This window comes from Peromyscus leucopus, chromosome 5, assembly GCF_004664715.2.
Source record: "Peromyscus leucopus breed LL Stock chromosome 5, UCI_PerLeu_2.1, whole genome shotgun sequence".
In the NCBI taxonomy this organism is placed as follows: domain Eukaryota; kingdom Metazoa; phylum Chordata; class Mammalia; order Rodentia; family Cricetidae; genus Peromyscus; species Peromyscus leucopus.
In genome coordinates, this window is record NC_051067.1 from 91,033,833 (window position 1) to 91,050,757 (window position 16,925).

At 43.8% G+C, this 16,925-nt stretch overlaps 1 protein-coding gene across 1 annotated transcript in view; it reads left to right on the top strand.

Moving 5' to 3' along the window:
- The window catches only part of Smad1 (SMAD family member 1), a 63,976-nt gene extending 47,257 nt beyond the window's left edge, over positions 1-16,719 (top strand). Inside the window, exons 4-7 of the mRNA XM_028892915.2 lie at positions 1,204-1,320; positions 4,750-4,971; positions 10,495-10,751; positions 15,322-16,719. Of these exons, the coding sequence (XP_028748748.1) occupies positions 1,204-1,320; positions 4,750-4,971; positions 10,495-10,751; positions 15,322-15,465 (740 nt within the window). The 3' untranslated portion in view covers positions 15,466-16,719. The remainder of the gene's footprint in view (positions 1-1,203; positions 1,321-4,749; positions 4,972-10,494; positions 10,752-15,321) is intronic.
- The last annotated feature ends 206 nt before the right edge of the window (positions 16,720-16,925 follow it).

Here is a 16,925-nt window from a genome sequence, read left to right on the forward strand (position 1 = left end):
GAGCCCTGAAGGAGCAGAGTTGGTTATTTGGGTTCCATGGGTGCTTCTGAGTATTTAACCAAGCATTCATGGCTCCCTATGGTAAATTGTGTTCTCCAGGCTCTGCTGTACACTCTGGGTGGGCTCACAAGCCAATGAGGAACTTGGTTTTCGAGAGCAGGAAAACGAATGCCCTGTGTTTCACAGTAAGAAAATGCCAGGCTTGCATTCATCTGTGTGGTTTCAGTAATCATATTATTTGCTGGAAACTGTTCGGAAGAGCCTTATGCAAATTCTGAAGCAGAAGACAGCTGAGATAAGCTGATTTATTGCCTACTGTTCTGTTATTGGGGATTTTTGAGCTAACTATTGCTCAAATGGTTGGGGCAGAGGTGTCCTGAGAGACTGCTTAAAGCCATGGGAACCAAGTCTCAATCAGTAGTAGCAAGCCCAGAGAGCAAATTCCTGCCCGTAGTTTGCTGCCGGGGGCCTGAGAGAGCTTCTCCTCACCGATCCTGTCAGCCAGTTTTTACACCAGTGAGTCTGCTCATGACAGTGTGCTCCGTGCTCTTCTCATGGGTCTAAAGTGACCTGCTCCTAGGTAGGCAGGGGACTCCTGGGACCGACTTACGTTTTTTTCTTCTCACTGAAATGTCACTGGGAACAAAGTTTGGGGATACGATTATTTTCAGAAACTATACCCTAAGTCCAGTGTCTTTAGCATCTATCCTTTTTTGGAAGGGGGGGTGAGGCAGGGCCTGATGTAGCCAAGGTTGGCCTTGACCTCTGCATCTTCCTGCTTCCATTTCCTAACTACTAGGATAGCAGGCAGGTGCCACCATAGAGGTAAGGAGGTGGCTTCAACGTGAGTGATTAGTAATCTCAGCACAGGGAGGCAGGGACAGGGAGATCCCTGGGGCTCGCTGGCCAAGCAGCCTAGACTGCCTATAGAGCTCCAGGCCATGAGAGACCTTGCTTCCCCCACCCCACCCCCCAAAAGTGAGGGCTGGCCAGGTGGCTCAGTGGGCAGAGACACTTGTTGCCATTGTGGAAACCTGAGGTCAGTCTCTGGAACCCACATGGTGGAGAGACCTAACTCCCTAAGCTATGTTCTGACCCCTACACACATGTGCGCACACATGCATCTGCATATACGTGCATAGGTATATACACACACCTGTTTATATTTCGAAGCATGTCATTTTTTTTTTTCAAACTTTGTAGCGGACACCCCCCCACCTGCTTACCTGCCTCCTGAAGACCCCATGGCCCAGGATGGCTCTCAGCCAATGGACACAAATATGATGGCACCTTCGCTGCCCTCGGAAGTCAACAGAGGAGGTAAGAGAAGCTGATGCTCACTCCCTTTTTAGTTTGTTGTCCCTGTGTCCAAATGTAGACCTTAAAAAGGTCGTTATTTGAGAAACATGGAAAACAGGTTTTCTGTTGTTGTTGTTTTAAGCTTAATGGAAAGAATTCTCTAGAACCCATCTTTTTACTTAAACTCTGTCACAATTCCATATAAGATCTCAGAATTGAATGTGGAGGTCTCAAATTTTCACTGGTCTCTGAAATGGCCTTAAGCAGCATTCTGCCATTTTGTACTACATAGTTAGGTGAAGTTAACCTCAGCTTTAGTGGTTAGGAAACCAAACTGTCAGTCAACTCTGAGGACAATGGGAGATGCTGCATGTTGAGTATCCAGACAAGACTTGTTTATGTAAAAATAAACAAGCATGTCTATGTCCTTAGCATGCCAGTTCGCTCTCACCGTCAGTAAATGTTTAACTGATAAATATTATCATATGTACATTTATACATACATATCAAATAACTGTTTAAAATGCATTTATCTATGATTCATCACCAATAAGTGTGGGTTTATACAGCTGTTTCACATGCCTGTGTATCCATGAGGTTGTTAGAGATCTCTTGAGCATGCAGAGACAGTGGGGAGGAAACGGTTGAGTCCTCTTTTACATAACAAATATGTCTGTTATTTAGATGGTCATGTGTTCAGGTCTTCAGTAATTAATAACTTGAGATCCATGCTGCAAGAAGTGTCTTTAAACGGGCCAAGAGCAACAGGCCGTCTACAGTAGTGCAAACCCAACTCCCGTGGGAGATCCATACAGCAGCACCTTTGGGTCAGAGACTCGCATATGCCTGGTCTCTTTTATGATCCTTATCTGTCACTGAAACAAGTAATGACATTTGTTTTCTTTCTGGACTTGGGCCTAACTTCATTACCAAAAAAAAAAAAAAAAAGAAAAGAAAAAGAAAAGAAAATTAAAGGATGAGATTTTACCCCCCCCTCTCTCCAAGAACTTACAAATAGAACTGCAGTTCATGTTCCCTCTCTGGGGAGGGGGAGTGACTTGGTGTGTGGATGACTCCACCTGCTTCCCAGGGCCACAGTGGCATGCTGAGTCTGCTCAAGGGAGCAGAGAATCAGACACTGACACCCCACCACCAACGCCAAACACACACTACCCCTGCCATACAGTGCCATGCTGCCCTGGCAAGACAGACTCCGGTCAGTAACTTCCGGAGGAGGCCTCCCCCAAGTACTCAGCCTGGGTGTGAAGCAATTGAAATAAAAAAGCAATGTGCCTGCTGAATTTGTCTTATTTTGTTCTTAACCCATTTTTAGCGAATGGGAGGTAGCTCAGACGTTGTCAGAGCTGCTGATGCTTGTTAAGGATTTCAGTGTGATGCTGCCTGGCTGACAGTGTAATAACGACAGCAGCAGACCCTGCTCACCCGTGACTAACAGCAAGAACAAGCCCTAGTGTGGACTCTAGGTTTGGGATGGTGATGTAGCAGCTCTTGAGTTGTGCTTAATGTACCACTCTGATGGGGGATCTTGGTGATGAGAGGGCATATGGGAAGTCCCTGCATAACCCTAACTGCTCTAAAAATAAATTTAAAAATGATGATAATAATCTGAAAGAAACTTAGTTGTACAGTTAAGTAAATTAGAACATATAACTTTTAAATCAGTGATTTTGTTTTGGAGTTTTCGTTATAGGCTCTGTATATTTTATGGGTCTTGGTCACCCTTAGATGCTGGGAGTCAAAAAAGTAGAGGCGTCTGACTGAGAGAACAGCCCCATCTGACCCATTTTTGGAATTTTTATTTGGGGAGCAAGATACCCTGTGTGGACCCAATTATGGTACTGATAACATTAGCTCCATGACCCCCAGATAGAGACTTACTTTTAAGATCTTCTTTTTAAACAGCTTTAAAAATGTTCCCCGTTAAAGCCAATTTAAAAACCACCTAGTGTTTTCAAAGGAAAAACACTGGCTTTTCTCCTGTTGTTACCTGTGGTGGTTTTCCCAGAGCATGGGTCAGCAAATTACAGCCCACAGACAGATCAGCCCATTGTCTGTTTTTGTAAATAAAGCTTTATTAGAACACAGTTGTGCCCATTTGTTACATATGATCTGTGGCTGGGTTTTTTGTTTGTTTGTTTGTTCCTGTTGTTACAAAGGTAGAGTGGAATAGTTGTGATAAAGACCATATGTCCCATAGAATCTTTATGGCCTTTTATAGGAAAAAAGCGTGTCCACGTGTAAGCTAGATGAACAGCCTTTTTAACAACACTGATAGCTGGTAAAAGGCCTCTGTGACCGACGGCACAGCCTTCTTTGGGGACTGGCACTTGTGAATGACCGAAGTTTTGCTCCTTGAAGAACAGCAGAGGGGTGACAGGGAAGGGTTGTCTAGAAGACGAGGGAAGCAGCAGTGTGTTTTCAGCCAGCCTACTCCAGCGTGTCAGGCAAATAACGGGCGGTTATGCTAAGAGCATCGAAGTCCTTCTCCCTTCACCAAGCCTGGTGGATTTTCTTTCCATTTCTCACATTTGTACACCGAGGCCTCGTGAGGCTCAGATCAGTAATAATTAAGTTGGCGATGGTGTGATTTGTATCCCTGGGGTCTCAAAGGCATGCTCGCGGAGGTTTTGCTACAGAGGGCTCATTTCCCAGCCTTTTGGTTGAAAGTGTTGAGAAGCATTTTCTGTTTGGAGATTCATCAGTCTTAAGAGATTGGGCCTAACAAGCTGCATCCTGTCAGTAAAGCTGGGTAGTTTCCATTGTTGACCCATTCTGGGAAGGGAGAGACAAACACACCTGCTCGGCTTGAAGCAAATATAAGGAAGTTAGCGTGGAGTCTGGATGAGAGAGATATGATTCATTCGGGGGGAATGGCCAGCTGGCACGATTTCTTCCTGAGCTATAGCAAAACGGGAGCTGCGGCCAGCACTGGCTCTTCACGATAGGGAGAAGCTGATTTTCAGTGCTTTGAGAAAGCAGAGGTCTACCAGGGCTTGGCCAAAAGCGGTTCCTTTCTTCAGCGGTCCTGTCGGCACATCTCCGGGCCCTCTTGTTCCTGTACGGCTTGCTTTGTCACTGTCACTTGTATTTCTTGTAGGTAGTGTGCCAGCAGGAGGGATTTCTATTATTTCTGTATGTTAATGAGCCAGGAATAGGTCATTAGTGTTCAGCAAATGCTTTTGCTGGGCTTGCTGAGCTGGTATTCCGGATTTCTGCCAGTCACTGGAGAAGACGGCTCCCCAGTTAAAGGGGAATGCCACCCTCACCAAGAAGTACTTCAGATCTCACAGAAGGTGATCCACGTGATCACCGTAGCTGCCCCTGCCTGTCTTCATTCCACAGTGCTCAGCCAGTTTACAATGCGGTTTCGGGTTGGGGGTGCTCCAGGCGCAACCCGTGAGCCAACAGAACCTTTTTTCCCTCTCACAGATGTGCAAGCTGTTGCTTACGAGGAACCAAAACACTGGTGCTCTATTGTGTACTATGAGCTCAACAACCGCGTGGGCGAAGCGTTCCACGCCTCCTCCACAAGCGTGTTGGTGGACGGTTTCACTGATCCTTCCAACAATAAGAACCGCTTCTGCCTAGGGCTGCTCTCCAACGTTAACCGGAACTCCACGATTGAAAACACCAGGCGGCATATTGGAAAAGGTGAGCTTCTCTTGACCCCTCTTGCCAACGTTCGTCTCTTGTTCCTCCATAAGTGACTCCGTCATTCCTGTGGCAAACGCCAAATGTTCAGATGCCGCTGTCTGGAAATTGTTCCAGTCAATGATCTTAGTGGTTTTCCAATTTTTATTGATATTGATAGGTACCAGCTGACATTGACTTGTTATCGTGGGGCACTACGCTATCTTAAATTTTGTTATAAGTGAAATATCTTTTAAAACAATTTTTACAGTTACTTATTACATGCTTGTTCATGCACACATGTGTACATGTGTGATCAGAGGACAGCTTGTGGGAGTCAGTTCTCACCTTCCACCACGTGGATGCTAGGAATCAAACTCAGGTCTTCAGGCTCGGTGGCAAGCACCTTTACCCCCTGAGCCCTCTCGCCAGCCCAAATATCTTTCTTAATAGACCTAGCTGTTTGTTAGTGGTAGATTAAGACAGTTCTGTAACATTTACATGTATTTATTATATGATTAAGGCAGTGACTAAATGTGTGGGTAGTGCTCAGAGCTGAGTTTTCCCTGTGGAGTAAGGAACATGCAACCAAGAAGGGGTGTGGCATTCCTTGGAAAATGTCAGTATAAAATCATAATTTAACGACATGACGTGTGTTGATGTGCTCTTGTGCATATGTCCTTATGCAAGCCTATCTATGCACCCTCGGACTGCATACTGAAAAGGCAGAGACAAAATAACAATACGCATATCTAGTGTCCAGATCATCGCTGCTATCTCACCCCAGTGAGGGAAACTGTGGCTGCCTCCAAAGCTGGGACGGGCTGAGCCTGGCGCATCTCACGTGACAGAAAGTGAAGAGAAGCCGGAAGTGGCGGTGCCTCTCAGAATCCAGCTCCCACCACACAGCTCTGAACAATTTAAGTACCAAAGTCCAGCTGTCCATGGTGGGAACTAAAATCCATGGGTGCGCAGTTTCCTTATCTAAAACTGTAGTGTATCGTGTAACTCACACACCTCACCTTTCAGGTGCCCTTTGAGTCACGCTCTGCAGAGTCCGCGTCATGTAAATAGTCGTACTGTTGAGTGATGCCCGAGAAGGCAAACCTGTGCATATTAATGTTGGTGCTATTAAAAACTCATTTTTGATCTGTGCACAGTTGAAACTGGATTCCAGATCCAGAGATAATGAAGAGCAACTGTAATTAACTGCAGTAGTGGATCTTAAGATACTGCTGGGTGTGGGTGAGCATTACTCCTGGAATGCCGTCACTTAGGAGGCCTGAAGCAGAAAATCAAGAATCCACAGCCAGGGTGGATTATATGCGTAGTGAGATTCTGTCCAAATAAGTAGATTCTAAGTGATACAGCCATACTAATAGAGAAATGAGTTAATTGGGAAGTCCAGTAGCTAAACAGACAGTGCTCGAGTACAAACATCATCATCGCGTAACTGTCGTAGTAAGGATCACAGAAGGGTCATCTGTTTAGGGCTGGTGACATGGCTCAGGGGGTAAAGGGGCCTGCACCACGCCTAATGAGCTTAGCTCAATCCCCAGGACCGCATTGTAGGAGAAAGCCAACTCCTGCACATTGTCCTCTGACGTACACACACACACACACACACACACACACACACACGATAGCACATGCCTCACACACGCATCATATACACACATAGAACAAGTAAATGTAATAAAAACAAAGGACCATCAATGTGTGCAAAATACAAAGAGAGATTTTTATGAGAATTGAGGTGTTTACATGTTTTAAAGTGTTTCTTCACAAACTATTTTAATTGCAAATAAAAATTAGTTGCAGAATAAAAATTAATTATACAGTGGATAAATCTGCATGGTCAGTAAATTTATCAATCCTCCATCTTGACATCACCAGTGAGAGGTGTATGGGTAGCATATGCTGGGGAAGCAGAGGCAGACCTCTGAGTTCTTGAGTTCCAGACCAGCCAGGACTACATAATGAGACCCTGTCTCTAAATAAATACATAAAGTAAAAATAAAGGAATCAACATCTACAGCAATGGATTAGGTAAAACAGTTTTTAATAGGTGCTTAAGAGACATTTGAAGCCGGGCGGCGGTGGCGCACGCCTTTAAATCCCAGCACTCAGGAGGCAGAGCCAGGCAGATAGATCTCTGTGAGTTGGAGGCCAGCCTGGGCTACAGAGTGAGTTCCAGGACAGGCACCAAAACTACACAGAGAAATCCTGTCTTGAAAAACCAAAGAGAGAGACAGAGAGACAGACAGACATTTGAAAAAATTTTTAAGATTTAGTCTTAGATTCAAAGAGGAAACCTAATAGCTGTTGAACTCGGAAGCATTTCTTAGTGTGACCAAAGCAAGGAGAGGTAGAAATGACAACCTAAGGTGAATGGACTTGGGTTCCTAGCACAGATGGGCGTGTTCCTGCGCCTGTAGACCTGACGTTCTCTGTCGATACAGTTAGGATGGAGAAGTGTGTATTTCATTACATTTTAATGGGACACGCCCCAAACTACAAGGGTAGTTTCGTGACTGCAAACAAAAAGACTGAACAGTAGAATTTCCTCTTTAAGAAGTTAGGAGGGAAGGGAGCACTTGAAGTTGCCCGGATGCCTGACTAGTGGACAGTGTTGAATTAGAGATGATGAAGAAGCCAAGATTCCCGTGAAGGAAGCTAAGGCAGTGTGTGGAGATCATGACCAGTTGATAATGTTCAGAATGAAGCTAGTGAGTGGGTCAGAAGCTCTTGGTTACTTACTTTTGAGAAAGTTCCTATTAACTTGTACCTCCCACTAGACACAGACATGTGCTGTTCCCCCTCACTCTGGACAGCTCATGGGTCGACTTCATGTCTGTCAGGTCGTTCTGTTTACCTAGATGTTTGTATAACCACTTCCCCTGACCTGTCACTGACAAAACACCACAAGCAAAACAACTCAAAGAAGAAAGAGTTTATTTTTGCTCATGGTTCCATCATGGCAGGGCAGTGTGGCGGCGGGGGCATGGTGGCAGGGGCAGAAGCTGGGCTCCCATCTTGAACCACAAGTAAAAAACAGAGAGGGTGAACTAGTTATGGCTTAGGACTTCAGACTCTGAAAGCCCACCTCTACTCTAGTGACATTTCCTCCCCCAGGGCTATACTAAGAGAGAGAGAAGTTGCACATACAGGCAGCCTTTGTTCATTAAAGAGATGGCTTGATTCTGTGGAAATATTTCAAGTGGACACTAAGTCCTTCTGTGTTATTTTGTGACTTAGAACAAGTTAGGTTACAGTGTGACATTTGGTGGAAGCTGTACAGTGTGATGCCAATATTACTTGAAAGGGTGAGTAAGAATAGTTAAAAACTTTAATGGAGGAGTAAAGAAAAATTGTGACATCCGGGCTAAAAAGATACTGTAAAACTACAAGTAAATCAGTCAGTGTGTAGACAAAACAGTGGAGTAAAGTTACACTCATGCTCTCCTGACGTGAGAGGGTAGTTTTGTGACGTCAGCAGGTCAGTAGCTTCTCCTAAAGGTCCTGAGTGTATAGCACACGTATGAGTGATTAGTGTGTGTCCGTAAAAAGCAAACAATTAAAAAGATGGATGAAAATATATTTGTTCTGAAAGGTAGTTTTCTGCCTCAACAAAATTCATAAGAAATTCAAAATTCATAAGAAATTAAGTATTTTAATCTTCTCTAGGTTGAAACACACATCTAAATCTTTTAATCTGTCTCTGTACACATACAAACTTCTCTAGGTTGAGTCATATCTAAATCTATTTATCTGTGTATTTACCTATGTATCTATCTACACATACACATATAAAATGACTAAAATTGAAAAGACAAAGGAATAACTGGAAAATACAAAATAAATTATTTATATCTACCCCTAAATGCACAACTCATAAAAAAAAAATGATTAAACCCTACAATCCAGTCAGTGCGATAAATAGGTGAGTCGTCAAGAGCCACCCAGACGGCCACTAACGTGAGCGTTTGCCCAGCTCCGTGTACAAGTTAAAGCAGTTCTGTTATTTTCCAGCGGTGAGCATTTTGCTTTGGTTCAAGCTCAGGATCAGGGCTGGCATGGGTCAGACCCTCACAGCACTCACAGTGCTGATGTGGGCGTGAGCCAGCACAAGCATTCTGGAAAGTCGTTTGGCAAAGTAATTCAAAGGCCTTCGATCCAGCCATTGAAGTTCTAGGAATCTCTCTTAGGGATATTAGTAAAAACCATTCAGTGGCATTTGTCATGACTGCAGTAATAGAAAATTAGTGTCCACACTGGCTGCCGAGGGAGCCTGGTTAAACAGTTACAGCAGCAGTCATACAGAAACGTGAAAGTGTGCACCTGAAGCTTTATGGTTGGGGAAGCGAGCACAGTGCTGCACATCATTAATTAACAAGCATTTTCCTCTGTCACTGAAGAAACAGTAATATTTTCCACATCTTTATATTTTCATATATTGCCTTAATTTTCTAAAATGAAAAGTCATCATTTTTATTATGGGGGAAAGGGTTTTCCCCCCCTCTTATAGTTTTCTCTATATTTTTTCTCATAAATATATTTCTCTATATCTCTAAACAAAATGGATTTCTGCCACCGTGGTAGAGCTGGTATTGGAGTCTTAGCCCTGTGTGTCTGTAGAAATGCCACAGGGTGTGTACGCTATCAGACTGAGGCAAGCCACATCCTGTGATTCACAGCTGTACAAGTGATTAGAAAGCGAAAGCACAAAAAATGTAAAAAAAAAAAAAAAAAAAAAAAAAAGAAAGAAAGGTGTTTCCTCAGACAGTCACATGCCAGGTCACCTGCAGGGCTTGAAGCTGCACCACCTGCCTGTTTGCTGGGCACTTGTTACCGCCTTGTGAAGCTTAGCCAGAGGGTCCTTCTTCCCTTTTAAAGACTGGTTTTTGTTTCTTTTGTGAGTGGATAGCGGGGCATCAGAGGACAGCTTTGCAGATTCTCTTCCCTTCAGCTTTACTAGGAGGGCCTCCAGGTCTGCCCCCTTCTGCCTGTGAAGGCAGGGCGTTGCCTAGACTCCAGCATTCTAAGTTGTAAGAAGTTTTCAATTATTATCTTTAGTAGTTATTTTGGCGAGCTCTTACTTCACAGTACATTTTTTTTCCTATTTAAAAGGCTTTTGTTTTTAACTAGACCTCATGTCTTACAGCTCCCAGCAGTAATTCTTCACCCCGGCTTTCATTCCCCTGTGTTTATTGGTCATCCCTTCTCTCTCTGAAGTTTTCTGAACAGTTTAGCCCTGGCATGCATGCAGAAGACTTGAGACCGCAGGATACCCCAGTAAACTGCAGGGTTTATTGCACTCTATTTTTGGAGTGCAAATATACTTTCAACTCTGGCCAAGTGGGACATTAAACACTTACCAAAATGAAAGTGTTATGCTTTATTATTTTTGAGAGACTTTGTTATTTCCTGGACATAGTGGTTGACACAGGGGTGACATGGTTACCTGGGTGCCTGTCCGAAGGCCTGTGTGAGTATCCCGCCGTGACTCTTCGGCCTGTGACTGACGCGGTCTGCCCCCTGCAGGAGTCCACCTCTATTACGTTGGAGGAGAGGTGTACGCCGAATGCCTCAGCGACAGCAGCATCTTCGTGCAGAGTAGGAACTGCAACTACCATCACGGCTTCCACCCCACCACTGTCTGCAAGATCCCCAGCGGGTGCAGCTTGAAAATTTTCAACAACCAAGAGTTTGCTCAGCTCCTGGCACAGTCTGTGAACCACGGTTTCGAGACAGTGTACGAACTCACCAAAATGTGCACTATTCGAATGAGCTTCGTGAAGGTGAGCCGCGCCCACCGTCTCATTCGGGCTAGACTCCTGTCAGCACCTAACAAAGGTGTCAGTGTCCGAGAGGTTGTCATGGGAACATAGACTGTAGTCCTCTCCTCCCACCGTGCAGGCCCCAGAGGTGGAACTCAGGTCTCCGGGCTTGTGGCAGATGCTTTATTCCTGCTACCCCGAGCCATCTTGGTGTTCCTGCTCAAACCGAGGGTCCGGTGTAGTCCACTTGGGCCTCTGGCTGGCTGAGGACGAGTTTGAAATCCTGATGCGTCAGCTGTACATCTGGAGGAGCTAGTGTTTGCCTCCACTACCCCATTGTAGGGTCTCTAGTATGTTAGGTCACTGTCCCACCCACTGCGCTATGTTCCCGGCCCTGTAGCTACCATAATGCCATAGAAAATGGTATGTATTTAAATGTAGCTTAAAATCATCGTCATCCTGAGATGAGTTGACTAAATGCATCTTTGTCCTTCTCCTTCTTTGCTTTCAGTGTGGTCAGGATGCCAGCATGTATGTTTTTTTTTTTTTTTTTCAGGATGCACGTATGGGTTATAGTTCAGCAGTCCTTGGATGATCTTTTAGGGCCCGTGGGGTGGCTCAGTGGGACCCATGTGATAGAAAGACAGAACCAAGTCCCTTTGCCTCCCATGTGTATATACACAGTCACACACAGGGAAGGGAGAGGATAGATGTAACAAAATAAGTAAGTGGAAAAGTTAATCACACTGGAAATTATTTTTAGTTGGTCAGGTTTTTTTAAGTATTTCTAGTAAATCTTGTGCCAGTGTATAATTCAGAAGTCAGCAAGGCCTTTGCCGTTCTTCAGAGCGTTCTGTAGTATCAAAGAAAGGAGAACATCCAAGTCATTGCTTATCTCTGTCTTCTTCTGCCGCTAAGCAATGAAAGTGTTGAAGATGCCGTTGAAAAAGAACTTTTTAAATGTGTATCTGGGACAGCACAGTCTAGTAACTGACTTGTCTCTGAAGTCTCGAAGATAAATCTCGATCCTGCTTTACCTTAGGAAGAGCGCTAATTACAAACCTGGGTGAGGCAGGCGTCTTTCACGGCTGTCTTCAAAAGCTCCCTGACTTCTCGTTAGGCCTGTTCAGTGATGTGTTCATCACTGGGGTGATCCCGAGCCCTGTTCATCATCGTCCAGATCAAAGGTATCTTCCCTCCTTCTGGCCGAATGTGGCCCCGCTTTAGCACCAAGGGAGGCCTTTCTTTACCCCTTAAAGAACTTGGCCTGTCTGTTGTGTGCAAATGTGACCACAGGAGTTTCTTCTTGTTCATTATTCACAAGTGCCATTTAATTTTTGACTTAGCATTTGGGCTCAGACAATTTTCAAAATGAGGCCAGCAACTTGCCCAAGTGCTTTTTGTTTGGAAGGAAGAACATCTCCTAAGTGGCTGTTGACTGGTTGAGGTACAGGAACTTTCTCAGACCTTCTGCTCTTGGTCTGTAAAATGGGGCCAAGTGGAATTGGGACCTTGATAGTTCCAGATCCCTGATGGGGCTGTGATTATTGATTTTTGAGCAGCTTTGACTCCTGTGCTCCTGGGAGCTTTCTCCTCACTTTGTTTCCTGTTAATTACATGACTAACAGTTCACTGTTACTTTTGTATAGCTAAAAGCAACCTCCACCTTAATAGAAGATATTTAAAGATTTCTTCTTTTTTTATTTAAGATTTATTTGTTTATTATTTATACAGCATGTATGTCTGCAGGCCAGAAGAGGGCGCCAGATCTCATTACAGGTGGTTGTGAGCCACCATGTGGTTGCTGGGAATTGAACTCAGGACCTCTGGAAGAGCAGTCGGTGCTCTTAACCTCTGAGCCATCTCTCCAGCCCAAGATTTATTCTTTTACTCTTGTCTGTGTGTGTGTGCATGCACGCATGTGTGTGCGTGTCCGTGGAGGCCAAAAGAGGGTGTCAGCTCTCTTGTGGCAGGATTTACAAGCAGTTGTGAGCACTTGTGGGTTTCTAGAACCAAACTCAGGACCTCTGGAACAGCAGCAAGTACTCTTAACCGATAAGCCATCTCTGCAGCCCAAAGCCACACCTTCACAATGTACTGACATCATTCTTTCAGCAAATACTTTACCACTATTCCAAAAGACAATACAATAGAAAAAAAAAATTGCATCTAAAGTCTCCAGTTTCAAAATGCATGTGGCTCCCGATGGGTTTAATATTAACACAACATAAAAAATTGAACAAGCACTAGCGTGGAGGGATGGATATGGCTGGGGACTTAGGATAGACCCATCTTACTGAAAACATGGTGGCCGGAGAGACGGCTGTGCAGTTAAGAGCAGTTGCTGCTCTTACAGAGGACCAGAACCCTTCTTCAGCGCCCACATCAGGCAGCTCATAATTGCCTGGAACTCTGTCTCCAAAAATCTGACACCTTTTGTCCTCCATGAGTACCTGCACACACAAGCACATAGATGCACACATGTACACATAACAATAAATCTTTTTAAAGCTCGGTGACTGTAACATAACAATCATCACACAAGAAGTCATACATTGGCAACAAGAGCTTTGCACACTTAATGTAGCACTCTTGTCCTCTGTGAGGGGGCCTCGGTTTACCTGTCCTCCTCAGTGTCTCAGATAAATGACACAGGTCATCTTACTGACATTAAAAGGCAATTTCATGTTATTTTTGAGATGATTTTTGGTGTTCATATAAAATTTATGAATGTAAAAAAACAAATCTTCCCTATCTGAAAAACCTAAATCAGTTTGGCCCAGAACGTTTTTGTGGAGCTACTGCCTCATGCTGGTGACCATCCTGGATGTTGGAGGTCAGATGTTAGGCCCCCACCTTCAACGATCTCACTGTCTAAAGAGACAGACCTGTATGGTCACTGTCACTGTTGAATATCCCAGGTTAGCCTCAAACTCAGTGTAGCCCAGACTGACCTTGAAGTCGTCGTCATCCTCCTGCCTCAGCCTCTCACTAGTGCTGAGATTACTACCACCTGGTAGTGGATACCACTGTAGTCCAGCTTGGTGAACCATTGAGCTTTATTGGGGTTACTTAGAGGAACAGAAATGACTCAAAGACAGCTCTGTGTCCCCAAAAGCCTACCCCAGCACAGGTGGCAGCTCACAGAAGCTAAGAACCTGGAGCTCACTGCGTAATACGCAGGCAGCTTAACGGGCTGGACCGTGGCTTTCCCCGGCTCAGTCGGTCCGAGCCTCTTCTAGGCAGCTTGCCTTGCCAGTCTTCCAGGCAGCCTAGCTGGTCTAGTGTCTCAGCCGTCCTTACTGCTCTTATCATAACTTGGGGGGAAGGGAACTAGTGAATCTTGTCAGTTTCAGGGACTTCCTAAAGCTTTTGAGTTGTTTGCTTCCTGAGTTTTAAGGAGTTTGCCTATAGGGTGGAATGTTTCACCTCCCTATAGAACATTGGGCAGTTAAGGAGCTTTCCTCTAAGATGGAAGGTTTTATCTTTGAAGAAATTGCTACACAACATGTGTAAAGGTGAAAAGAGAAAGCTGACTTCACAAAGCTGTTCTCTGAGCTCCACATGCACATTGTGGTGCATGCACACACAAAAATACAACAACAACAAAAAGCTGGGTGCAGTGCTGTGTGTAATTTCTGCATAGGAGACAGGTAGCCTGATTGGCAAAAAGCCCCAGGTTCAGCAAGAGAGCTCATCTCAAAAAATACAGTGGAGTGCAATTGAAGAAGACAGCCAGTGTTGATCTGTGTCCTCTCCGGGCATGGGCACACAGATAAAGGGGCAAAGGATTGCTCAGTTAAGGGTTTAGTGCTCTTACAGAGGTCCTGGGTTCAGTTCCCAGCATCCAGCTGGGGTGGCTCACAACAGCCTGTAACTCCAGCTCCAAGACCCAACACCTTCAGGACTCTACAGGCATAATATTCATAGATAAATCCATACTCAAACACTTACATATATACATGATTTTTAAAAATAAAATATTAAAAAATAAATAAAGCTAGGCTTGATGGCACATGTTTTTAATCCCAGTGTTCAGGGATAAGATGGGTAAGCTCTGAGTTCAAGACTAGTCTGATCTAAATAGGGAGTTCAGGCCAGCCAGGACTACATAGTAAGAACATGTCTTAAAAAATAAAATGTAAATAAAGTTTTAACATAACAATAATGTAATGGGAAATAAATATTTAAAATATCTTTATTCAAACAACTATTGAATGTATTTTAAAACTAATTATCCAAGACTAGTAATTTTTATTTCTTTGAAACAAGGTCTCATTCTGTACCTACTGGCCTGGAACTCACACAATTGTGCCTGCTCCTGCCTCCCAAATGCTGGGATTAAAGACGTGTACCACCACACCAGACAAAATAGGTGACCTGGGGTCCTTGGATGGACTTTCAGTGACCAATGTCCATCCCCAAAAGTTACCCACCAAATTGCCCATGCATTTGTGGTGTGTTTGTTTTTCTTGTGGGACATAGCCACAAGTCCAAACAGCGATATGAACTGATGGTATGATCTTTTTATTTAGAAGGCTGAGTCTCTGAGATGAGGGAGTTAAATGACTCCATTTTTTCTTTTTCCTAGGGCTGGGGAGCTGAGTACCACAGGCAGGATGTTACCAGCACCCCCTGCTGGATTGAGATACATCTGCATGGCCCGCTGCAGTGGCTGGATAAAGTCCTCACCCAGATGGGTTCGCCCCACAATCCTATTTCATCGGTGTCGTAAAGGGCCAGGCTTTGGTCTCTTGCACACCGGTGAGCCTTGCATGTACTTGAAGGATGGATGTGTCAGACAAGATGAGGTCTGACAAAGGAGTCTTGATAATACTTGACCTCTGTGACCAACTGTTGGATTGAGAAATTGACAAACCTTGGTAACATGCTGTTGATATCAAGAACCTGTTTAGTTTACATTGTGACATTCTGTTGTATAATCAACTAAAATGCTGACTTTTAGCAGGACTTTTGTGTATAGTTAAAAAAAGAGATGGCCAAGCCAGGGACAAATTATCTATTAGAAGAAAAAGAAGAAAAAAAAAAAAAAGAAAAAGAAAAAGAATGATCCTAAGCAATCCTTTTGCCTGGAGTGTTTGGCAGAGGGTTACGTTAACAGTCTTTGCAAGTGTGCTTCTCATCAGGTTCCGAGCCACACTGAATCATCTTCTCATGGGTGTTCATAATATTTTAAAACTGTTTGTTTAGAAATGAATGGGGTTTTTTGTTTGTTTTCAAAGTAAAGGTTCATCTTTATGACAGACATAGTAACCTTTCTAGAACTGTATGCTGACTGTACCGCCGTCAGAGTGACGTCAGGCATATGCTCTGCTAAATATGTATCTACTGGAGAATATTTGGAGGTTATGAATAGTCTAACTGGCTAGTGGATCTAGGAAGTATCTGAGGGCGGGGTGGGGGAAGGAGGTGAAACCGCAAACGGAGACTATACCATAAAGTTCAGTTTGCTGCCTTAAGTGAACAAGCTGGTGTCTGAATTTGCTGTGTTTCAGTTTTTTAGAGTTTTATCTGACTTTTTCCCTTTCTTTTCTTCTATCTCATCCACTCTACAAGGCAGTTAAGCAGCTGGTTAATTCCTGTAACTGTGAGCAAATGAATAATTGCTCTTATTTGCAAATCGACTGACTTTGTGTTTCAGTGCCCAGCATATGGAAAGCTTGAATTTCCTGAGCAGTTTTTATGGAGTTTACAATACAGGCACAGGCTTTAAGTCCCAAATAACTTGTTTGCCACACCTAGCAGCTCTGCCCATCATTCACAGGTTTAAAGAAGATCCTGATTGGACGCCATTCAAACATTTTTATTTTGTTTTGTTTTTTGTACTGTTTGGTTTTGTTTTCTTCTGTTAATTTTTTCTATTCTCTTCTGCTCTTATACATTGAATACTTTTATTCCAACACTAGCAGGTTTTCTCTACTGGAAAATTTTAAATAAACCTGTCATCATTGCTTACTTTGATTAAAAATGTGTCATTTTCTTTCTTTGCATGTTAAAATTTTGGATCAGTAAGATATGGTGCTCTTTTGAGTACTCTCTACCAGATACAAAAAGCTCAATCAGTAAAACAAAGACATGGAACCTGACTTGCTAAAAGAACAGAGTGATTTAAAATCAGAAGAGAAAGGATCCATAAAACTGGGGGGGTGGGAATTAAGAAAAAAATAGGGGTTG